Here is a 27,012-nt window from a genome sequence, read left to right on the forward strand (position 1 = left end):
CAAACATAGCTGGTAAGAGTAGAGGATATTCGTAGGTTACTAGTATTCGATCATAGGTGTGTTCGAAGCATTGATCGTATATTTTGGGACCACCGGGAAAGTAATGCAGTTGTTAGGAAACGGGTACTAGGTAAGGATGGCAAATCAATTGATGAAGTAGTGAAAATTCATCGGTTGAGATGGCTCGGACATTTGTTACGTATGCTCAAACATCGACTGCTCCGACGAGCTGTTTTATGATGTAGGAGTAGGTTGGAAGAAAGTGAGGGGCGGCCAGATCAAAACATGGCACAAATATATGAAGTCACTGACAAGTAGACTGGGCCATGTTAGTTGGTGTAGACTACCTGGTTGGGATCCGTGAGACGATATCAACCGATGGTTAGAGACCTTGAATGAAATGGTTCAAAATCATTTGTAATGGCGCAGGCGCATCCACTTTTTGTGTTCTTCCAATTTCCATTTTTCTGAATTATATTCCTTGTATAACATCTTCAAACCTTAATCTTTCCGATCGCTGTCTATACTTTTACTACTATCACAAGTAATTAAAGACTTATAGACTGTTGAACCTGATGATGATGATGATAGTGATGATGAAGTGTCCCCTCAAATATTCATTATTATTACTTTTTTAAAGAATAACAGTTGCCTTGGGATAGGCAGAAATGGTAGTATATATATTCAAAATGTTACTTACCTCTTGTTCAATGGAAGAATATTCATGTATTCGTTCTATACATACAATATTTGTTTCTAATTCTGAGAACATACGTACAAGCCAATTTAATGTTTGATTTAAATTTAATGCATAAGTAATAACAAGACCAGAGAAACCAGCGGATAAATAACCTTGAGCAACAACTGATAGGATAGCAACAGCTAATATAACTGAATTACCAACAAGTTCTAATAAAACTGCAAGCCATCTATATATTTTGTTATTGAAAAAAAAGAAAATATTTGAAGACTATACAAAGTGACACCTATATACATGGATGCAAAGAAAGTAATGATGATTCATTCTAAGTATTTCAAATCATAAAGTATCTTTATGGACTTGATGTTGTTTTACTTGTATCTTCCGATTGTTATTTAGCACTGCAATGGATCAGTGCATGCTATGCGGACTGCCACGATATTGCCTGAAGTCACAAGCTATATAAGCAAAGATGGATAGTGACTAGCAGTGATTGATCAAATGTAGTCCTAAATAACAATGGGAAGATACAAGTAAACAATACCAAGTGAATAGAATTACACAAGGAGGTGACTATCAGAATTCAGTAGGTAAGTGAATAACGCAGTGGCGTTTGAAGCGAACGGTACTATGGTCGAGTCCCTCCCGGAGTAAATATCAACTCTGAAATGCGGTTAGATCCAGTTGACCAGTCCTAAATAGGACGAAACGTGCGTCAAACTGTATTCCATTGCTAGCCACTATCCAACTTTGCAAAAAAAGTACCTTTAGTTCTTGTAAGTTGATTTTTATCATCAGAAGTGATTTTTTGTGGATATTATAGTAATTTCAGTAGTTGAGATCATGAGTCAACTGAAGCTAGACCACCATAGAAAACCTGCAAGCAGTGCACGGCCGTTTCGTCACAGTACAGAACTCCTCAGCAGTGCATATCTATGATCCTGCCTCGCGAGCTTTTATAATAAAACACTTTACTACCAATTTTTATGATCATGAACATATTTCAAATGGATAAAATGATAAATAAAATGTTGATTGATAGATAATGTACAATGATACTGTATGACTAACGAATAGCTTTTGAACATATTAGATTATTGAAGTATCCTCTATGAATTAAATGTTAAATGGTTAGTAGAATAGTTGTTTACTTTTCATAAAATGACATACATAAGAAAAATTATCAGTATAGGGGTCGTGGAGATTATTGAGTTTCGATTGATATCATGAATGAATTAATGTTAGACTACTGATAAAAATCTGGAAACACTAGATGGCTGTTTTGTCCTAGTATAGAACTCCTCAACAGTGCGCATCCACAATCCCACACGTAGGACTCGAACCCAGGACCTTCGATCTCGCACGAAAACAATTTTTTTTTAAATATTTATCATAAAAATTGAACAGGATCATACGTTAGTTAAGCGATTATTACATCTTGAATGAGGGATCCAGGATATATGTTAAATTAAAACTAGTAACTTTGATCTACATACATCCTAGTGTTGGTGTTAAAATTGAAACTTGAATCTCGTCAAATGTGCAACTATAAGGCTATATCAAAACAGTTCAATCAGGATGTACACATAAAGATAGAGACTGATCAATTATCAGAGACAGGGATGCTGAAACTCATATTCAGATAAACGAATATAGGATATAAGTTTCATAACTCATTCAAATACAATCAAAATGAATACTTGGGTATGAAACCCAAATTTCTTCCACAGTGTTTGTAATGGAAAGATTAAGTTTTAAATTTATCAAAGTTAATAAGATATCTGATATGTGAAATAAACTAAGAAGTGATTGAAGGAATGTGTTACTTAGTACCCATCTGACTATGAATATTAAATGACCCTGGATAACTTCTTACTTATTAGTAGGCTAAATCTCAGAGTATAAAAGTGAAGTACGCACTATGTTAGGAACGATTTGTCACAAGTTTATTAATTCAAGAAAACAAGAGACCGTTCATCAGTCAAATCAAAGAAAGAAAACATAATCTGTCATTCAAATATGAATATGAATATATGTATTGGTTATAAATTATTGACTAATTGTATTTACAAACATAAACGAAAAGGTAAACTATTGAGGATGTTAGATCCCTAGAACTCATTTGGAAAAGGTCCTAACTTTGTAATTTTATTATGAAAATTTGAATTTCATGTTTTCGCGCCAAGAGACGCTTAGTTGACCTACAGCTCAGAAATCATTGACTATCATTGGTCGACGGATTTTTTTGGTACGCTATTTTGTGGCTCTCCCAAGTGTGTTTCTGTCATTGTATAAATAAGCTTGACTTGTGTGCTTAGTGACCTCGTATTTTCTGAGCGCTTGTAGAATACATTCTCTACGTCTCATCGACACTCCTTGATCTACTTATCAGGGCCGGGGACAACGGATTAGAATAGCCTATCGTGTCACTGTATCGTTGACCTTCGTTCCGTTTACCAAGTTAGGTGAACTCGTAATAAAATTCAAGCATATCATAAACATAAGTAATTGACATGTACACATTTAAACCCACCATGAGAATATGCATAGCTGAATAAACGTCTAAATCATTATAAAGTAGTTGATGTAAAGACAATTGATATGTTTATTTGACACAGCCTATCTAGCTATGACAAAACTGATTTCAAACAATTCTACGATTCTCAGAAGTTGAATTGACTTTAATATACCTGATTTGATCGGATCTGATGATGTAAGACATTTTTATAAAGCACAAATTGATTTAATTATATGAGTATTGAACCATATTTCTCATATTTAATAATAACATCGTTTTCGGCAGTATTTTCCACTCTATGCTTCCCACTAACCCCCTCAACTAAGTCGTAGTCACGCCATTCCTTTCAAAAGAACTTATATACTAGCTAACGTATATAGTGGTCTCAAGTGATCTTACCAAAACAACTCGAAAACAATGTAGGGCTTAGTGGCAAACAGAAATCAATCAAACCAGAAGGGATTTCTATCAGTTCTAAGGTACAACCATTGTTTCATATACATCAATATTTTTTTTTGTTATATCCCGATAAGTACATAAACTGTACTTTTGATGCTTCGTGACTTAATGTGGGTCACTTCTTCAGAATAAATAAATAACCAAATATTCGGTCATTTATTTACTCTGAATAAGTAGTCAACATTAAGTCACGAAATGTCAAAGTACAATTTTTCTACTCATTGGTATATTACAAAAACTATATTTTATTAACTCTTTACCCAATCTTGAATTTATTTAAAACCAACAAATTCAACCTTGGTATTGATACATTATGTAACAAGTTTAATATCACTCAGCCAGCTGATCATCATCCATGTCGTGTAGAGACAGGTATCTACCTCAGTACAATGGAAGTTGGTCGCGCAATTTCGTGGATTGGTTGATGTTAGACACTATCACCATTGGATGCCGGCTCAGTGGTCCAGTTCGTTAAGCGCTCGTGCGCGAGACCGAAAGCCCTGGGTTCGAATCCCGCGAGCGGGATCGTGAAAGCGCACTGCTGAGGAGTCCCACAATAGGACGAAACGGTCGTCCAGTGCTTCCAGGTTTCCAAAGGTGGTGGTCTAACATCAATCGGTTTATGATCTCAATCAACAAATGTAGGACTTGATGCAAATGAGCATCTCACTGCCTTTTCGTGGCGGGGGTGTTGTTTACGAAATTGAGAAGACGAAAAGCGAATGTCCGGCAGTTTAACCGGATCTCAAACCAATGGTACACATGGGCTCCAGTATCCTAAAGGAACAAATGGTGTATGAACCAATTGTTGGTCACCGGCTACCATGCGACTGCATCTCCTCACGATGCTCCACTGCCCTGTGGATCAGACCCTCAGGTCGAAGGCTCGAGGAGTGGCCCCTAGGAAAACCACCTGCTTCGGTTTGGGCACCCGGGCAGTATCACAGCCCTCACACTTATCTGATGAGATTTGTGTGGCGCATATATATTTGGTGCCTCCTTGTACCAATAACTATGTGTTGAAATAAATAAATAAAATGATTATTTAATAGATCCACATTATGATGGACTAATTTGACTAGCCTAAGTAGATACTGATTTCTTTCAAAAAAGGAGGATTTCATTTTCAACAATACTTTCAAGGTTCACTTCAAAACAGGCGTGAAATTTTGACATTTCTATTCAGATTTTCAAATGTGTCTCTTTAATCGATTTTGATGTAGGATAGGTCTTTTCAAAATCATAACCTGAGAGTGTAAAAAAAACTGAAAGGTGACTATCAAGGTTATACAGGGTAGTCAACAATTCCGTAAAGAACATGATCGAGATACATAAGACAAGTAACTTATAAGTTGCGAAAGTGAATATTTCATTGTTATAGGTTGATTTGAAAGGGAGAGTTTGTTTGTAGTTACCCAATTTATCCATCGAAATCATTAACTATTAGTTAAAGAAGGTTTTTAATTTTATAGTCCATGGAAAGATCGAAATGAAGACAAGTCATCATTTGTGGTATTCGTAATAACAACATCTGTCCGTTACTGACTGAGAACGAAAAGCGAATGTCCGGCTCATTAACTGCGTGAGTGGATATAGAGAATCCACATAGGGGAATTGGAAATTTCTGATTCCAAACTAGTGATGCAAACGGGCTCCAGGATCCTAAAAAAATAAATGGCTGTCACCGGTTGCCATGGGACTTAATCTCCTTACGTTGCTCCACTCCACCTTGTGGATTAGACCTTTAGGTCGAAGTCTCCGGTTGTGGCATCCTAAGAAAACTACCTGCTTTGGTCTGAGCACCACACACAAATCAAGCGACTTATGTGGCGCCTATGCATTAGGTTCCCCTATGTGCCAATATTTATGTGCTTAAATATATAAATATAAAATAACCTGTAAAATGCAATGCAGACAATGTCCTTCAAAAGATTAGTTTAAACTTTAATATCGAAATGTAACAGAAATTCCTAGTAAAATAGGAACCATGTCATACCAACAGATTGAATAGAACTGTAATTCACATTGTATTGAACGAGAAAACAAGTGAGGATAATCGAATATATTTGAACACAAAATTACAGAATCTGAGAACCATACCGTAAATAGTTAATTTGCAAAATATCAATCCAGTGTCTTGACTGTTCCTTTTGCAAATATCAATCAATTGTCTGTGACTTCATCATTCCTGCATTTTCATACGAATTGCTTTCTGTTCGCATTCTTTCCTTCTCGACTTTCTGCTGCCAGACATTTTAATTCTGACTATCGTTACATACTACTCATATCGATATAAGTAGAATACACTACAATATTACCCTTTTCTTACTAAACAATTCATTACTTATCTACATAAAAATACTGTCAGCGTGATCCAGAAAACTTCTTGCAAAAGCCAAGTGTTGTGACGTGAGGGCACATTAGAGGACAGCGTATTATATCGATCGATTCGGTGACACGTAAACACGTACGGACGGCCTAGAGTCCCGATTGGCCCCGCTTCGCTGTCTATCCCAGCCAGTTGATTCCAGAACACAAATCTCAGCGACTGAGTTGTGAATCATTATATTCCAGACATACTCTATTTATATACCAACCAACCAGACCACATCGTACCATAAGATAGAAAACAACATTTGTAAAATATTTGACAAGTGAAATAAATATCGATCAATAGGAAATGTCCATTTAACGTCCAAGGACACTATTAGACTTAACACGATAATTACTGGTATATTCCTCTGCATCCCTAACACCAAAAAAGGTTCAGGAAACTGTAAGAAGCATTTTATCCAATCAGCGTTCATTAGAAGTTTAGCCAGAAACATCAAAAAAGTGGAAAGTCACATGTAGAGTTTCTGATAAACTGATTACTATACGGCTATTATGTTTAGTAGCATTCTAGAATTTTCGGCAAACCCAAAGACATTTAAAATGCTATAAAAAGTTTATATTTTCTGTACTCAAAAACAAATCTTTGAAGTAACGTGCTTCTCGAATACTTCGCGCCTTTTCACTCATGTTCAAGTCAGTGTGTAGTTCCAACTTGGGGATTACGAGAATAGCTTCGGAACAGAATATGGTGTTCAATTAACAAGACTTATCCAATACAATCAAAGAACATCAAACTGATAGTCTATAATTATTGATAGTCATTATTATTAGTATTAGAAATAGTAACCAACTAACCTTTGTGATATAATTGAAGCATAAACAGCGGAATTATTTAAATCTTGTCTAGTTGAACTAATCGTTTTATAGATTTCAATTAATTTATATGCTCGAATACTATCAACACCAGATAAAGTTTCTGAGAAATGTGAAAATATCGGTGATAAACTAATCGATTCTAAACGTTTCAATTGTCTAGATGTAGTCACATATAAATTCTGTAAACAAGAAACAAAAACAAAGAAACATTCAAGAAAAGATAAACAAAAATATTGAACGTTAATGTTTGGGAAAGATAAACTGATGATCAGTATAAAGATCATTATTATCATTAGCTATTATAAATCATGGAAAACCTGGAAGTACAGGACGAGGTTGTGGATGAGTATTGCCAATGAGGAATCTCACAATAGGACGAAACAGCCATCCAGTGCTTCCAGATTATCAAGTTATAGTTTGCTAACTATTGTATAAAATCATTAACTATAAAAATAATTCCTGTGTACAATGGTGAACAGTGAAATGAATAGATCTAAGTTAAGAAAGTTTTTTGATGGAGTTTGTGCTGATGATGTCGTTCAGAAGAACGATGAAAGCTCCACGACTAAACCATCCAGCTCAGAGAACAAAACTTCATCAAAATCATCCATCTGAGCTACAAATATTCCTCACCATCTCAAGTTAAGAAAGTCTCGGACCTAGAGTAAAGGAGATCTTTGTAACTTAGTACTTTTATATTCAAAACAAATCAAAGAACATAACATTAGCGGCTTATAATGTTTGATAAGTAAATTGAAATTACTATTTGATTGTTAGTATAATGATGTAATTCAATCATTAACCAACGCTTTAATAAGCTGTACATCTTAAAAAGGTTAATCACATTAGCAATAAGACTAACATACCACCGATGACGTTAGATGAGAGATATACGATATAACTAATTGACTGGCTTAGATAAGTAAAATATTAGATGTCAAATCAGTAGTCAAATTATAACGTACTCGATACAACATCTTCTCATTCAGAATTTGATACCATATAGAGTACAAGAAGTATAGACAGATTCTAAGTCAAAAACTACAACAAAACAACTATTCTAAGCTTTCTCATCTTTCAATACATTACCTAGTTAATGTTCATGGTAAGACTATAATTTATGGAGGACCTTTGACCGACGTCAGACTAACCTTGGGAGTGTCTACTTAATAATCAGGACCAACTGAGGATTATAAACCAGTGTAGGAAATACAAATTATGATGAACAGTTGATGATTAAAGTTAGAAATTAGATTCAAGATTTTCATCACGAACTTACTTCAGTTATAATATCAAAGCTCTATTTATCTGAATGAATGAATTTCACGTTAAAGCCCGAGACCTGTTATCTTATATGTGATTGGTTCGTCCACAAATTATAGTCTCGCAATGATGTCTAACACTTTAACCAATCCATCATTCATCATTGCCTTCAGTCAGTAGCTGCCTCACAACAGACACTATTGAACTTCACTACGTATAGCTTCTCACTAGAACTCCAGGAAATCTTATGAGCAAGATAGTGGATACACACTGCTGAAGAATCTTATAATACTAGGATAAAACGGTCGATATTAAGTCAGAAACTACAACAAAACAATTATTCTAAGGTTTATTATCTAACTAATGCTTATCCGCAAATGTGACTAATGTTTTTTCCAAAAAACAAATCAATCTCTTCTTCAAATCTTAATTATCAACTTAATAATATTCTCAACTGTGTGTGTATGTGTGTGAATGAACGAATGAATGAATGAATGAACAGAAAAGGTTTCTATCTTATTAAATTCAAACAATCATTAACGAAATTCACAAAAGTTCTATTCAATGAATTGTTGCTAGGTCACTTAGAAACAATCAATGAATAATAATTAATTACCATAGAAACATGAAACTTTTTTTTTAGGAGAAGTAAAAAAATTTTTTTCCAACTTGAATATAAATTCATGAAATAATATAAACAAAAAAAAAAACAAACAGTAACTGTGTGAAATGAGATCTAGATGAATCTTGTTTGTTTTTCTTTTCTTTTCTGTCATGACAATATGGCAAATAAGTTGTAATGGTTTAAATTATGCAACAATATAGAATAAAGCATAATATAAAATACATAATGAAACCTTTCAATCTTTATTGTTTTATTTAAATACTCATCAAGTGCATTTTAATGAATCGTTGAATTTATAAGTCGATTTAAGCTAGACTATTGTTGAACATTTGGAAGTATTAGACAGCTGACGGTTTGTCATAGTATGCAACTTCTCAGCAATGATAGTACACGAATTTAGGATTTTCGATTCCAAGTGTAAACGTTTAACCACTAGATCAGTGAACCGGTATCCAATGTTGTTAATGTCTTAACTTCAATCAACCCATCATCTTAAACAACCATTCATTCATTGTTTGAGTTAGATACTTGTCTTTGCTCGACACAAATTGAATGTCTTCAATAGAACTTCAGTAAATCTATCTTGAAACCAATCACAAATGAGAAAATGATTATTGATCCAAACAGGGGTTTGTGGAGATTGTAGTCATTTTAAAAGTTGAATTCGTAAGTCGATTTAATAAAGAATGTTGATATGTCTAAACAATGTGTTTGTTCCTAAGCAAAGTCATCGTTAATTATAATTCATATTATTGATATGAATCAACTAAACTTTTGTTTAGTAGACAACAATTTCCAATGGAAAATGTTTCTTATGATCTAGTTTTGTAAAATGTTGTTAATATGAAATTCTAACTTCTTTTATTAACAATTAAATTGAACGAAAAATATAATCATCAGTGACACAAATGTTTCGTAATTATTAATACTTTGTACATTAGCCCCTGAATGCCTTAATATGGTCGAGAGAGGAGAGAGTACGCACTCCCTCTCCAAATGCTTTCACATGGCCACGTCAATACAACCACTGATAGGGAAGTTCTAATCACTGTCTTCTCGTGGCATTACTGTTGTCTGCGAAATTCAGAGGACGAAAAGTGAATGTCTGGAGCATTAACTGTGTAGGTGGATATAATGGATCCATATTGGGGAGTCGGAAATCTTTGGTTCGAAACCAATGGTGTACATGGGCTCCAGTATCCTGAGGGAACGAATGGTGTATAAACCAATTGTAGGTTACCGACTACCATGGGACTGCATCTCTTGACGTTGCTCCACTCCGCCTTGTGGATAAGACCTTTAGGTCAATACTCCGCTTGTGGCTCTCTAAGAAAACCGCCTGCTTCAGTTTGGTTACCCGGGCAGTATCACAGCCCTCATACAAATCAAACGAGATTTGTGTGGCGCATATATATCTAGTGCCTCCTTGTACCAATATCTATGCGTTGAAATAAATAAACATTATCAAAAATCGGTTGAAAAATGTTGCATAATCATATATAAATATTGAATTATTAATATTTGCAGGGGATTTGTGTACATTATAGTAATTTTAATAGTTGAGATCATGAGTCAACTAAAGCTAGACCACTATGGAAAACTTGAAAGCACTGGACGGCTGTTTCGTCCTATTTGGTAACTCCTCAACAGTGCACATCCACGATCACGGTATATACAAAAACAATCTATTACATAAATATGTTTATCATGTTCTTGACATTTTTATGTTCATTTGTAGTATTAATATACATTTACCCATTTCCTATACATAATGAAGATTTCTCTTTGGAACTATTTCTATAAATCTTTGAAAAGTATTCCTTCAATATGCATTTCTGAAATTTATCTTCTAGAATAAAGTTATTGAGATAAATATACCACAGTGAAATCGTTCACAAAGATTAACTAGATAGTATCGAAGAAAATACTATTTATAAACTTTGTGTATTATCAGTAGTATAATCAGTGATTATTATTATTACAACAAATATGAAGTGAATTTTTAGTTATTATTATTGATGTATTAATAGATAAGATAGTGGTTGGAGGTAGTCAACAGCAAAAGCTGAACCGGAGTTTCGTGCTTTTTGGCATCCATTCCTTCAAGATGACAGGTACATCTTGTTAACGAGTGCCAAATTACACGAAACCTAGATTCAAGGTTTCCTGTTCACTACCTCTAACCAAACCGTCTTATCTCAACATAGTGCACTCAATGTCAAGTCACCTAGACTAGTGGGCCACATTGTAACTTGATCGATAGCATTCAATCTGCACTAACAAAGACCGGTCACATATCACATTGATCACTAACCAGTAGTTATTTAAGAGAGTGAATCCACTGAAATACATTATAGATTCTTTAATCCAACTAAGAAAACTGATTCTAGTCTAAAAACCAAAAAAAAAAACTTTCAAACAAGAACAATGGTAACTAAACAATATGATTATGATGTAATCATAGCAAATGAGTAGTATCAATTACAGATCAAACAATAACACTTTGTCAATATCTCTCAGCACTATATAATCATGATGATAGTATGTTAGTTAAAAGATAACTCAAATTCACTTTTTAATGATGAAACACTAACATACAAATTATACATATAAAATGGAATCAACATAGATATACTACTACTACTATGTATAATAACAGTAATATATAGAAACAAACAAAACTTGACATGCAAAGTACAATCATTTTGAATATATATATATATATATATATATATATATATATATATATATATATATATATATATCACTTACCTGTATATATAAATAGATAATTGTTAATAAACAAATTGGAATAATCATGTATATATTAAGTGTACAAGCAAGGCATAATGTTAAAAAACATGTTAGCACACAATTTAATGTACTATTCAATGAAACCAATACTGGATTATCTAATGTTGCAATATCTTGTGAAAAACGATTGACAATTCGACCCTATAAAAATTAATTCATAATTGAAGAGAACAAATGAATTAAGTAGTATAAATATGATGATGATGATTTAAAAAAATTGCATTAAAATTAATCATGTATCGGTAGTCAATCAGTCAGTCAATCAACTACAATGTATATGATCAGGTACATATATGCATCGGTTCAAGTTGTAACATCTTATTTATTAGCACAACAAGATCAACATCAAATTCATAGAAAGAGTTACTTTGATCGATTCTGAGCCATGTCACACACAGTCTCCAACCATTGGTTACGATAGTCACACGGACCCCAACCAAGTAGTATGCATCTACTAACATGGCTCAGACTAGAAGTTAGTGATTTTAAGGACTGATGTCATGTTTTGGTTTGGCCACCCCTAACTTTCTTCCATATGTCTCCAACACTAGTCAGCATTGCGCGTCGTGGTAATCGGTATTCAGGAGTACGTAACACGTGTCCCAACCATCTCAGTCGATGAAGATTCACAACCTCATCAACTGATTTACCATCATTCCCTAATACCCTACACATAACCTCACTATTACTTATCCGGTGATCCCAGTAGATTCGAGCAATATTTCTAAGAGATCTGTGGTCAAATACTAGCAACCTACGAGTATCTTCTACTCTTAATGACCAGGTTCCGCAGCCGTAAAGTAAAACAGAACGAACTGCCGCGCAGTATACTCGTTCCTTAATTAATAGTCTTCACAATGGGTGACGTAGTAGATAGTGTAACTTACAAATGTCTCGGCGCATCAGAAGTTGGCATAAGTCTACTCTCCTTCTAGAAATAATATAACAGAACCTCTACTAACTAATGAAGGTGTTTTTATCACGAAAGTGAGATGATGAACAGATGTGCAGAACATAAACCGGGTTGATAGATATGTATATGCTATAGAAAGATGTTATAAAACGGAGCGAGAAGTATAGTTCATTCTGTCATTTTCTTAATTAGTGATAATCATCGCTAGTGTGTAGGCTAAGATACTGCTTACACATTCAAACCAGAACAGATACAATAATAATGTGATCACTCTTAAAATCATTTCACATTATTTTTTGTTAAGTAGTAGGCTTAATTTATGAATATGATAGCAACCAAAGAATGATCGTATGCTTATTCATTCTGTTAGAATCTGGATCTCTGTACACAACAATAGTTTTCAATCAGAATTTACGAGTCCTTGCGGTCACTTATCACCCAGGTTTAGATCTTAGATGTCTGTTACATTATTCCATTTGTATATTTAGAAAATACATAACAGCAAAAATCATGAAAACATGTCAATATATTATAAGAATGTAACTTACATGAGGAACTAAATCGAAAAATGTAGCTGGAGCATGTAATACATAGCTTAATAATCGACTATGTAATCGTATAACACATCCTAAATGACCGATGGACAATGTATATATAGATAACATTGCGAATAAAACTAAGATAAGATGAGAAAATAACAATAATACATATGAGATAGGATAATGTAATGGAAGCATAGAATTGTTTATACTACTACTAATACTACTAATACTACTACTACTACTACTTCATACACACAGATACATGTATCCAAGAGAAGGAGAATTAAAGAATCTAATCATTTCTATTCCCAGATTAGGTAAAAGTATGATTTATAAGTTAACTACAAGCATGGATATATACATCTATACCTTTATAATCATAGAAGCAAATATTCATGCTACATATACATATATGATATTGTTGTGTTAAACCACCTGCCTTTATATAATATAACCATATACCAAATATAAAGTAAATGATGATACTGTATAAAATTCCTTTAATTGAAATCAATCCAAATAAATAAACTATTTGCCCAGTGATAATTATAATATCCATATAAAGATTGATTAAACCAGTTATAGTGAATGGGAATACATTTTCAATATTTGCAAAATCTACTGTTAAACAATTGATGATACATTGTATTGGTGCTTCATTATAATGACAACAATGAGTACTGTTGCTATGACAGCGACGATGAGGATGATCATGATGAGGATCATTCAAATGATTCAGATTAGATTGTTTTAATTGAGTAATAGGTTGACTAATAAACCCTAATGGTAATTCTTTTGATTTTATTATTAATATTAAACAATTTCTATAGAATCGTGTATTAGCTTTTAATAATCCAATAAAACCGATCAGATCAGCAATGACTTTTGTGATACCTTGATAGATTGAAATGATTAGATAATAAAAAAAGATGAAAAAGAAAAACATAAAGAATATTCTCAGTATCAAAGATGAAAGAAAAAACAACACATTGAACATTGTATTAACACAAATGTCTACAATTACTACCTCTTAGTCAGTCAGTCAGTCAGTCAGTCAACAACGCAGAACTTCGTACGTACTTACGTACATCAGTTCAAGTTGTCATACTATATTAGCACACAGATACAAGTATCGATTCAAATCCCATTGTGGTAGGGGAAGTAAAAGTATAAACAGGATTTGAAGATGTTATTCAAGGAGTATAATCCAGTGAAATAAATTTGGAAAGAGAAAAAAGGAACAACAACAATTCAGAAGATTAGGATTCGAGAGAGCACAAAGAGTGGATGCATGTGCGCCATTGTAAATGACTTTGAGTCATGTCATTCAAAGTCTCTAACCATCGGTTGCTATCATATCGCGGTCCCCAACCAGGTAGTCTACACCTACCAACGTGACTGAGTACACTTGTCAGTGACTTCATGGATTTGTGCCATGTTTTGATCTGGCCACCTCTAGCTTTCTTCCAACTTACTCCTACACCATAAAACGTCGCACGTCGAAGCAGTCGGTAGTTGGGCATACGTAACACGTGTCCCAGCCATCTCAACTGATGAAGTTTCACTACGTCATCAATTGATTTGCCATCCTTACCTAGTACCCGTTTCCTAACAACTGCATTACTTTCCCGGTGGTCCCAAAATATACGATCAATGCTTCGAACACATCTATGATCGAATACTAGTAACCTCTAATGAATAAACGATAACTTAGTTTCATATATCTTGTGAACTGATATTAGTTTGGGACGAATCAAAACGTTGTGAAATTTTTTTGATTAGAGTTAGAATTTTAATTCTTAAATTTCTTCAACCAAATAATGAATAGAGTTCTGATGGAACTTTGTGTTTAATTATGTTGGATATCAAGTAATGATCACCGACAACAATAGATAATAATTGGATAATATCACAAATTGAGTGAATTGAAAGATACTAATAGTGAGATAAAGTGATCTGAAAAATAAGTGCTAGTAAAACGTCCTGTTGGTCCCAGGTTTGATTCTAAATAGGATGATGGATGCTCAATCCTTAGAAGTCTCGTATTAAGACGAAACAACAGTCCAATGTTTCCTAGACGATGATGGTTTTCTCAACTGATGTTAGTTCGTGATGGAAAAATTACAAAATTAACCAATTTTCACATCTAGATACTAACAAAGGACTAAATATCACGCGATTTCATGAATAATCAGTATAGACATTAAGTATTCGAGTATTGTTCATCCATGGAATGCTATTGTCTTGTTTTGTTTTTTGAAAAAAATCTTGAAGCGCGTTGTACAACAACAATCAAATACAAAAGAGAAATATGCTTAAAACGTTCGTAGAAATCTAATATGGTACTAATAGGTTAGTATTGGTAGTTCATAAAAGTCTGATGACAGTTAAAGTGAGATCCAATACAGTAATACTGATATTTAGAATAATCAATTAGTGACAGGATAAAAGATGTTTAATGAAGGGACTGATCTATTTGAAAAAAATAATCAAGCATATGGTATAAAAGATTTGTAGCTCTGAATGATTTTGATAGAGTTTTGTTCTCTGAACTAGTTAGTTGAGTCGTGGAGCTTTCATCGTTCTTCTGAACGACATCACTACATATCACGATAAAATAATCCTGATTTATTCATGCACTAAGCACAAATTTTATGCTCTCAGCTTTGAATCATACTATTGTTGAGTAAAATCTAACGATACTACTCAGTCACCTAAATTGAACTAGGTGATTTAAAGTTTGGAATTGGAACCTACAAGTTGAATGTCACCGCTCTACACAATAATACAAAGAAGTGTATTCACCTGGAAAATATATCAAAATTAGGCAACTGAGTGTCTATTCACAATTTTAATGGATTGACGATATAACGCAATCATCATCCTAAATAACACTGATGATTTTGCTCACTTCAAAACTTGATATAAGTATAAAGAATGATGATTGTACAAAGATTAAATATCCCATGTTATGATATAACTGAACTGTTTAACAAGAAACTAAAACTTCAAAAATTTTCTTCTTTAGGGAATCAAGAAGTAAGTAAAAATAATCATATGTCACAAGGCAACAATTTTTATAGGTACATGAAATGTCCGAACAATGTGGGAGACCGGGAAGACCAGTTGGAAATGGATAGAACATACATTGAAGAAATCGTCAAACTGCATCAAGAGGCAAGCCCTAACTTAAAAGGAAGGCCAAAGAACACATTACATCGGGAAATAGAAGCAGATATGAAAAGGATGAACAACAACTGGAATGAGCTAGAAAGGATTGCCCAGGACTGGGTTGGATGGAGAATACTGGTGAGCGGCCTATGCTCCTCCACGAGGAGTAACAGGCGTAAGTCAGTAAGTAAGCTCTCACTTGGAATTCCCAAGTCCCAACAAGAAGAGGAAGACCAAAAAATATATTACGCTGAGAAATGGAGAGAGATATGAATCAAGAATGAACAACAAGTAGATAGAACTAAAAAAGAAGGTGGAGGACAGAATGGGTTAGAGAATGGTAGTCGGCGACCTATGCTCCATTGGGAGTAACAGACGTCAGTAAGTAATCAAACACTATCATCATTGGATGCCGGCTCAGTGGTCCAGTAAGTTAAGCGTTCGCGCACGAGACTGAACGCCCTGGGTTCGAATCCCGCGAGGATCGTTTGATGCGAACCGCTGAGGAGTCCCACAATAAGACGAAACGGCCGTCCAGTGCTTCCAGGTTTCCAAAGGTGCTGGTCTAACATCAATCGGTTCATGATCAAAACTTAATAATCTTCACAACCCCTATACTAGGAAACAAAAATAGATTGATTTTCATATAAAAGTATTTACATCAATATATATATTGTACTATACCTTGTAATGTACCAAATAATGCATAGATTGATAATCTATAATTACGTTGGGAATAAAATTGTTCAGATGTAATATTATTAAAAGATAAATTATATTGATTTATTTTTGCATCATTTGACCAATCAGCTAACCATAAATTTGTTCCCAATGATAATAAATGATTAAATGGATAAAATAATAATACTAATAAACTATAAAGTAGTCCAATATTTTTTATATAAATTAAAAAGACTTGAAATTGAATCTGAAGAAAAAAAGAGAAAAAAACAAACAAACAAAAATGTTCAATAAAGAAAATGAGTTGTCTTATTCCACTATGTAATCCATCAGTAATGTGAATTCACAGCCTCATCCCCAAATGGCCGAGAGTGAGGAGAGAGTATGCCCTCCCTCTCGAAATGCTCTCACATGGCCACGTCAATACAACCAATGACAGGGAAGTTCTAATCACTGTCTTCTAGCGACATTACTGTTGTTAAAGAAATTAAGAGGGGGAAATGTGAATGTCCGGCGCATTAACTGCGTAGGTAGATATAGTGGATCCACACAAGGGAGTTGGAAATACCCGATTCCAAACCAATGATGCACATGGGCTCTAGGATCCGGAGAGAACAAATGGTGTATGAACCAATTGTTGGTTACCGTCTACCATGGGACTGCATCTCTTGACGTTGCTCCACTCCGCCTTGTGGATAAGACCTTTAGGTCAATACTCCGCTTGTGGCTCTCTAAGAAAACCACCTGCTTTGGTTTGGGCATCACGTACAAATAAAGCAAATTATGTGGCGCCCATGTATTAGGTGCCTCTATGTACCAATATTTATGTGTTTAAATAAATAAATAAATCTAAAGACATTTAGGTTTTTTAATAAGCGCATAATTAAAACATCTTGGTTTATGATAGTTGCCTGAGATAAGTTAGTGATGTAAAGTAAATAATTCAACAATCTTCATAACCTCTCAAGAATAATAATAGTATCTTTTAACGTTAATCATTTTGAACATAAACAGCACCATAAAAGTGACACATATACGATACCGCTATAAGTTCGTAAACAATTATAGGAGTAATGATGTAATTCAATGTGTTTTTTATTTATTTTACCACATAGATATTGGTACAAGGAGGCACAAAATACATATGCGCCACACAAATCTCATTTGATATGTGTGAGGGCTGTGATACGGCCCGGGTGCCCAAAACGAAGTAGGTAGTTTCCTTAGGGGGCCACACCCAGAACCTTCGAACTGAAGGTCTGATCCACAAGACAGTGGAGCATCATAAGGAGATGCAGTCCCATGGTAGCCGGTGACCAACGATTGGTTCATACACCATTTGTTCCTTCAGGATACTGGGGCCCATGTGCACCATTGGTTTGGAATCCAACTCACCTAGGTGGACTCTCCGGTCCACAAATTCGGTTAAAGCTCCGTCTTCTCATTTTGTGAACAACATCCCCGCCACGAGAAGGCAATGAGTAGGACTTCCCTGGCAGAGGCTATATACGCGTGGCTACGTGACAGCATTTGGAGAGGGAGAGCGAACTCTCCCTACTCTCGGCCGTACCAGGGCATTTGGGGAAAATTCAATGTAACACTGGAATTTATCGGTTATAATAATATTAGGATCTAATATGGATTGATATATCAAATCAAATTCACTTAGTCATTATTGGACTATTTCTTTCTTAACATAGTCAAAAGTATTAAGAACTAATGTATCCTGTCTTGTTATCACTATACTATTCTTCTACCATAAAAGAAAACAAGACGAAATTTTACATCTTTGATGTATAATCACATCTTTGTAGCTTATTATAATTTCAATGGTTAAGATCATGAGTCAGTTGAAGCTAGACCACGATGGAAATCCTGGAAGCACTGGACGGTTTTCCATGGTGGTCTAGCTTCAACGGACTCATGATCTTAACCATTGAAATTACTATAATATCCACAAAAAACCCATCTGATATCTTATTATATATCAAGTGGGGTTAGTGAATTGAAGTGTTTATACACACTATGTGTTCTCTAGCTAATAATTTAACACGTACACAACATGTATTCATCATTCATTAAATTTAATCACTTACTCGACCAGTGAGAACTTTTTCTGGTTGACTCATTGGTTGAATAGTTTTTTGCTCTTGTTCTTTCACGGTATCCTCAGTGTCACTAACCTCAATTATTGATGATTTGTCCTAATTGATGAGTAAATAAAACAGTGTGTGATTAGATAATAGTAATGATGATGATATTAATAACAACAATACAGAAATTCAATGCAAACTTTCTTGATGATATATTACATCATAAGACTAAGTACGAATTTTGAACAGGATATTTTAGTGTATGACATTTGTATTTCCATCAGGTATAGAAATGCTATCTGTTCATATTACAAACGATGACATAATTTAATCGACCATGAAAATAATTGGACAAATTATTCCTGATAATTGTGAATTATGACAACAACTGTCATGCTGATTAATATTTGAAGGAATATCCCTTGAGATAGTATAAAGTTTCATACATAGTTTTAGTTAAGAATTGCCGTGACCAGTAGAGCTAATCTATGTCGGGTAGAGACAAGTATCTACCTCAGTACAATGGAAGATGGTGACGCAACTTCGTGGATTAGTTGATGTTAGACATTAACACAATTGGATGCCGGCTCAGTGGTCCAGTAAGTTAAGCGTTCGCGCACGAGACTGAACGCCCTGGGTTCGAATGCCGCGAGCAAGGTCGTGGATGTGCACCACTGAGGAGTTCCACAATAGGACGAAACGGCCGTCCAGTGCTTCCAGGTTTCCAAAGGTGGTGGTCTAACATTAATCGGTTCATGATCTCAATCATAAACCCTAACGTAGAGTTTTTCAATAACAAATTCTAATTGACTGATAGTGAAAAATATAATTCGTTGGTACCCAATACACAAAGGATCTACATAGATCTCATGTAGAGATCATATAGCGTCAGTATTATATGTGTGCATCCCGGTTGTGCAAGCGTGTCATTTTTATTACATATATATCTCTACAATACTCATACTACTTAACAGCCGAAGTTTCAATAACATCTGCAAATATTGCAGCCAATGTTGCTGGTGCTTTTATTATATAGTTCGCGACAATTATCAACAATTTTTGAGCGAGAAAAAAGTTGCTATTCTATCTGACTTTTTCCTCCAACATATATCACATTGAAAGACAATATTATCACAGTAGTCTGCACAAGTCATTTGATTACCACAATTACATATAAAGGAACTTCTTAGTAGTCCCAATTTGTTGTAGCCGCTCCATTATCACGTCTTCTCTAAAACCCTATATGAACCGATTGTACATGAGCATCAGGTACTGAAATCGGCGCCATGACCTTGAAACCTCTCAAACACTTCTGATTGGCTGGTCCCTAAATCATATTCTCTACATGTTATCGTTTTATAGAGTTAGAAATCAACGTTGATAATACTGATTTCCATTAACAAATAAATAAAATCGTGTATCTTGACCTGTAAAATTGTGAAAATAATATCAATAGTTGAGATCATATGTCAACTGAAGCTAGACCACCATGGAAAACCTTCAACCACAGGACGACCGTTTCATCCAATTGTGGGACTCCTCACCGTTCGATGCTGGCTCAGTAGTCTAGTGGTTAAGCGCTCACGCACGAGACTGATAGGTTCTGGGTTCGAATCTCACGAGGCAGGATCGTGGATACATACTACTGAGGAGTCCCACAACATGACGAAACGACCGTCTAGTGATTCCAGGTTTTCTATGGTGATCTAGCTTCAATGGACTCATCATCTCAACTATTGAAATTACTACAATCTCCACAGAACCCTTTTTCTGAAAATAATATCAGACTAGAAGTGAATTTTTACAAACGTAAAAAGAAAAGTACAAAATACAAACAAACTATCTACTATGATAAATAAACCACACCTAAACAATCAAAATTAACTACTGAACAAAATATCAGTAACTAAGCAACGTTCATAACAAAAAATCTTTAGAATAATTTTACAAATTTACTTTGGTTAATATGCTAATATGCTAATTATGTAATAAAGAAAATAAATAAAAAGAAAGAAACATAGAAAAATGATCTCAAAATTGACTTAGTAACTAAGTTTTAACTTGATTCATGTACTACTTGATAAATAGTTTCAGTTTAAATATAGGCTATTAACAACACGTTTTGCTATATTACATAAGTGATGAATAATGAAATTCAAGAGTTACATGTTATTCGATTTGAAAATAATTGAAATTCAGTTCTGAAACACAAATAATGACGAGTGCACAATATATCCCCCAAATGCCCTGGTACGGCCGAGAGTGGGGAGATTCCGCTCTCCCTCTCGAAATGCTCTCACACGGCCACGCGTATGTAGCCTCTGCCAGGAAGTCCTACTCACTGCCTTCTCGTGGCGGGGGTGTTGTTTACGAAAACGAGAGGACGAAAATCGAATGTCCGGCGCTTTAACCGGATTCCAAACCAATGGTTCACATGGGCTCCAGTATCCTGAGGGAACAAATGGCGTATGAACCAATTGTTGGTCCCCGGCTTCCATGGGACTGCATCTCCTTACGATGCTCCACTGCCTTGCGGATCAGACCATTAGGTCAAAGGCTCGGGTGTGGCCCCTAAGAAAACCACCTGCTTCAGTCTGGGCACCGGGCAGTATCATAGCCCTCACACATATCGAATGAGATTTGTGTGGCGCACATGTATATGGTGCCTCTTTGTACCATTATCTATGTGTTGTAAAATATCCACAAGATAAGTTAGTGAATATTTAAACTCAAGTTTAGGATTTGAAGCAACGAACTGAAATGAAGCACCATCCAATGAGTATAAGTTATGTATTCACGTGAAGCGGTGGGTCAGTATTTCAAGTACAAGACTTTAGATGGTGGTTGAAGGTAACCAACAGGAAACCTTAGACCCGGGTTTTGTGCTACTTGGCACTCGTCAACAAGGTGTACATATAATATGAAGGGAATGGATGAGCCCTGACTGATTTCATCCCGTGTCATCCAGCTTCACAGTCACAGACGTTACTAATGAGCTATCCGGGTCGCGACTAACCTCCTATAGGATCAATGTCATGTATGTCAGATCCTTCTTAGTGTATATCGAATCCTATTAACCAAGTTGTAATATAACCATCAGATTAGGTGGCTTGACATTGCATGCACTATGTTGAGATCAGATGGTGGTCGATAGGATTGATCACCATCCAGTGATCAATCGAGTACGCAAATCACGTGACTAATGTGGCGCATATGTATTCGGTGTCCCTTTGTACCACTATTTACGTGTTCAAACAAATAAGTACAAGACTTTTAACCACTACATTTTAATCCTGCCTCACCTACTTCACTCCTGACAATTAGATAACATCTCTGGCCCTCATAAATAAACTAAACTTCTAAGAGAAATAAAGATGTACTACGTACGATGCATTACTTATTTACCCAAAAAAATGTAAAGGATATTAGATTCTAATCAATGCTTATCGTATTTTACAGCTACATGTCTAAATTAATGATAAAAAGGAATAGTTAGGTTGAGGATAAATACAGCATTTAGGAAATACAATGCATGAACTGAGATCTTCGAATAAAAAAGATAGTTTTGTTAGCTACAGTTTTATAAATGTTGAATTGATCATTATGTAATGAAATACTTGAATTATTATTCTGATTATTAGTCAATTTACTCAGTCCTTCAAACTGCATTATCTAGATCATTACATACAAGGCATCTAAACGACATGGATCTATTTGACTAAAACAAGTGGAAACAATCACAACTCAAATAGATTACTTAACAAGTAAGAATTTGAAAGATGATCATTTAAATAATGATCAAATTAGTCAAGATTCATTTACTAGATCCTAAATTTGAACACTTCTCTATCGACTTGATCATCTTGAATAAAAATAGGTGGTTGTATTAAACCTCATGAATAAAATATGTTGTACACTTATTAATCATAAGTTTGTACACTCAGAATTTAGTCACACTGTTTATATGTAGATAACTGTTACCATCTAGTTGCTAGGAAAGAATTTAAAAGAATAGGATTCGAACCTGTAACTTATTGTTTGAAAATCAAAATAGTTCAACCATTAAAACATCACTTCACAAGTTATTATTTCAAGCTTTAAAAACAGTCGACTTATTGCGTTTCACACACCCTTAATTCAAACATTATACTATAGTAAATAATTAAAGCTATCATATTCCACAGAATAATAATTAGCTGATCCTATTTCTACTAATAATAATCATACAGTCAGCCAGTCAGCTACAACGTAGGACAAGGGACATATATGCAACGGTCCAAGTTGCCAAACCTCATTAACACAACAAGATGGACACCGGATTCATAAAAGTAGTTACTTCAGAGGTGGTAACATATAAAAGAAAGATTGCAATAAGGATATAGTACAGGAAGAAAGAATTAGATCGTAGAAACAAACGTATAAAACAATTTTAATCTTTTAGTTTAAGGAAAGACGAGTGTATACACTGACGCCATTGTGATCGATCGATTCTGAGTCATATCATTAAGAGTCTCCAACCACTGGTTACCATTGTCACGTGGACCCCAACCAAGTAGTCTACATCTACTAACATGGCTCAGATTACAAGTTAGTGACTTCAAGCACTGATGTCACGTATTGGTTTGGCCGTCCCTAACTTTCTTTCGACCATCTCCAACACCGGTTAGCATTGCATGTCGTGGTAATCGGTATTCAGGAGTACGTAACACGTGTCCCAACCATCTCAGTCAATGAAGATTCACAACCTCATCAACTGATTTACCATCATTCCACATGATTTTATTTTTATTTATTTATTACAAATAAATGTTGGTACAAGAGGGCACCGAATATACATGCGCCACACAAAACAATGAGAAGTTGAAGAGAAGAAGGAAAAAAGAAGGATAGAAGCGTAAAAAAGGAACAATAACGAACAGATTAGTGTAAGGTAGTATAAAAATAATAACGGGGGAGACGAAAAGGTATGACCAGAAGGAATCTTTCGGTTAAGGAAGATACAAACACTTTTTACGAAGAAAGTAAAAGAAAGTTACAGCAGGATCGCCATTGGCTTCTATTCTGAGCCATATCTGATAACGTCTCTAGCCACTGTGCCGCACCATCTCTCGGACCCCAGCCAAGGAGTCGTGAAGGACCAACAGAAGTCAGCCCTTTGCAGCTTTCTTTCATACCTCGACACCATGTCATACACTGACCACCTCTGCTTTTTACAACCAGTCGGCAAATAATGCACGACGTGGAATTCTCTGGGACGATATTCGTAGAACATTACTATTATTACTCCATCGGATTTGCCACAAATACATAGCATAAAACACAACCTTAACAATTTTAACAGTTAAGATTTTGCACTTATATATATATATATATATATATACAATTTAAAAAGCCTTCATTGAAATAAATATACCAATATACTTACTAATCTTCGAGATAATCCTGTTGAAGTAAAACTCGATTGTCCGACGACATTATGATTATCTATACTCAATGTTTCTGTGGAACTTTTATGATGATGTTCAGATACTGGAGATGATTCAAAAGGTAGGAAACAACTTGGTTCAAGGAATTCTAGAGAATAAAATTAAAGAAATGAATAAGAGAAAAGAGAGAAAAAGAGATTAATCATGATAAGAAATCAGATTTGAAGAAATATCCCATAAAATTAGTTCCGTTTATGAATAAAGACAGAACAGAGATTTATCCAAAATAAGATAAATCACTTTTATTTCGTGTACTTTTTCAAGGCTTGAATAATTGAACAGCTTAATATCTAATCGATAATGAGCATGTCATCCAATTTCGTAAATCATTCGAAATCATTAACAGACAATAAAATGTAACTTGTTTACGTTTTGCTTAAACGATATTCACAAAATCCCTTCTGATATTAATCAACATATACTCATTAGTGACGGTCTTCAAGAGGTATTTCCTGAAGTTCTAGTGGGAAGCAGTGACCAGTGAAGTTCAACTGGGTCTGTTGTGAGATAGTAACTCACTGAAGACAATGGTGGATGTGTCACTCAATTTAGTGGGTTAGTTGAAGTTAGACGTTAACACTGTTGGATGCCGGCCAGGCTCAGTGTTCTAGAGGTTAAGCGCTTGTGCGCGAGACTGATAGGTCTTGGGTTCGAACCTCGCGAGGTGAGATCGTGGATGCGCACTGCCGAGGAGTCCCACAATAAGACAAAATGGCCGTCCCGTGCTTTCAGGTTTTCGATGGTGATCTAGCTTCAGCTGACTTATGATCTCAACTATAAAAAAACAATTTCTATTGAAAAAAATGAAACCAAATTTATGTATTCAAAAAAAGATAGTTGCCCACTTATCACTATCATGGTGAATCCATAATTCAGATTAAAATCATTTCCTATTATTATTATGAATATTATTACTGGTATTTTGTTATCCAGTTTTCATTTCTTTAGGTGATCCGTGGAGCTAAACTGTGGCATGTGTGTGAAACCGTTACCCACAGAAGACAATAAAAAATGGTCACCCAATATCGTAGATTGATTGAAATTGAAAATAAACATCGTTGAATGCCGACTTAATAGTCTGGAGGTACAGCAATTGGGCGTGAGACAGAAGGTATTAAGTTCAAATCTTGGTTGCGGTGTGGTGCGTGCTACTTATATTGATATAAGTAGTATATAACGTGAGTCAAAAGAACGTAATGGCTGGCAGCAAAGATGGAGAAGATCAAGAAAAGAAGAGCGAGAAAACAATGGAATTTGTAAGAAATCGCATGAGCAACGAAATGCGAGACAATGGATTGATGTTGACAACAGCAACAGCCCGGTTTGATATGATAGAATGATATTTTGCAAATTAACGATTTACTATATGGTTTTTCTATTTTACCAAGTAATTCTGTAATTTGTCCCAAATACAATTTGGCTGTCCTCACCCGTGTTCTTCTTCACTACAGCGGCATCATAAGTGAGGACTGCTGAGTTCCAAATCAGGACGAAACGAACATTTAGTACTTCCATGTTTTCAATAATGATCTATCATTGATCAGCTCATGATTTCAATGTAACTTTACCACTGTAAAATTATCTTTTTTACTCAAAGAAATCTTAAGCTCATATAAACTTTTCGAATCATCTATAGCTATTATACAATCCAGAAATCAATCAACACTACTCTAACTCAATTGTTCTTCTGATTTCATTCAAAATCAAATCAAATAATAACAAGTTAGAAATGAATGGTTATACCTTGGAAATTCAGTTGAAAGAAGATCGTCTGACTGTAGACTACAAATGTACGTGTTGTGTTTTTAACTTTCAAAGATTTTAATCAGCTGAAGATAGACAAAATTTATTACCTTTTTTTAAATTTTCCGGTGAACAATCTACCAATTCTTTCGATGAATTTGATTGAACTTCTGACTCAGCTCGTATAGCTGTTATTAAAAATGCAGATAAACGACTATTATTTGAGTGTATCAATTGTTGATAATTACCCAATTCAATTATTTGACCATCAGACATTAGACCAACACGATCAGAGAATGGTAAAGCTTTTGGACTATGTGTAGTAAGGATGCATGTTTTAGAAGCAAGTAGACCGTTGGAACGACTTAATACATATTTCAGTAAATGTAAACCAACATGTGCATCAACAGCTGACAATGGATCATCTAACAAATAGACATCAGCATCAGCATAGCATGCTCTAGCTAGGCTAATAACAACAAAAAGAAAATAAACGGTACATAAACGTATAAAACATGATATTGATTACACTATAACAAATGGAAATTAGTTGTCATTACCGAAAATTAGGTTGCATAAAAGATAAACCAGACATTACCAATCATATAGTCGTTTTTGAGCCATGTAAAACTTCTCTATTGTTTGAAGGGAAATAGAGTTATCTTGATTTGTAAATAACAATAGCTGAATATGTACTCAAATCGCTCTAAAAAAGATTCAATAGTCCGCCATAAGTAAATAATAAATAGCCAAATAAAACGAAGGATTGATCAGTCATTTATGGTGTAATATAC

General features: G+C 34.7%; 1 protein-coding gene across 2 annotated transcripts in view; it reads right to left on the bottom strand.

The window, feature by feature from the left end:
* The window catches only part of ABCC1_1 (Multidrug resistance-associated protein 1), a 99,572-nt gene that overhangs the window by 11,474 nt on the left and 61,086 nt on the right, over nucleotides 1–27,012 (bottom strand). For both annotated transcript variants that reach the window (XM_051208562.1, XM_051208561.1), the window contains 8 exons: nucleotides 26,329–26,687; nucleotides 24,415–24,563; nucleotides 18,993–19,100; nucleotides 16,900–17,143; nucleotides 13,051–13,178; nucleotides 11,548–11,730; nucleotides 6,867–7,066; nucleotides 701–929 (listed from right to left, as the gene is read on the bottom strand). In XM_051208562.1, the coding sequence (XP_051070100.1) occupies nucleotides 701–929; nucleotides 6,867–7,066; nucleotides 11,548–11,730; nucleotides 13,051–13,178; nucleotides 16,900–17,143; nucleotides 18,993–19,100; nucleotides 24,415–24,563; nucleotides 26,329–26,687 (1,600 nt within the window). The remainder of the gene's footprint in view (nucleotides 1–700; nucleotides 930–6,866; nucleotides 7,067–11,547; nucleotides 11,731–13,050; nucleotides 13,179–16,899; nucleotides 17,144–18,992; nucleotides 19,101–24,414; nucleotides 24,564–26,328; nucleotides 26,688–27,012) is intronic.

This window comes from Schistosoma haematobium, chromosome ZW (genome assembly GCF_000699445.3).
Source record: "Schistosoma haematobium chromosome ZW, whole genome shotgun sequence".
Taxonomy (NCBI): domain Eukaryota; kingdom Metazoa; phylum Platyhelminthes; class Trematoda; order Strigeidida; family Schistosomatidae; genus Schistosoma; species Schistosoma haematobium.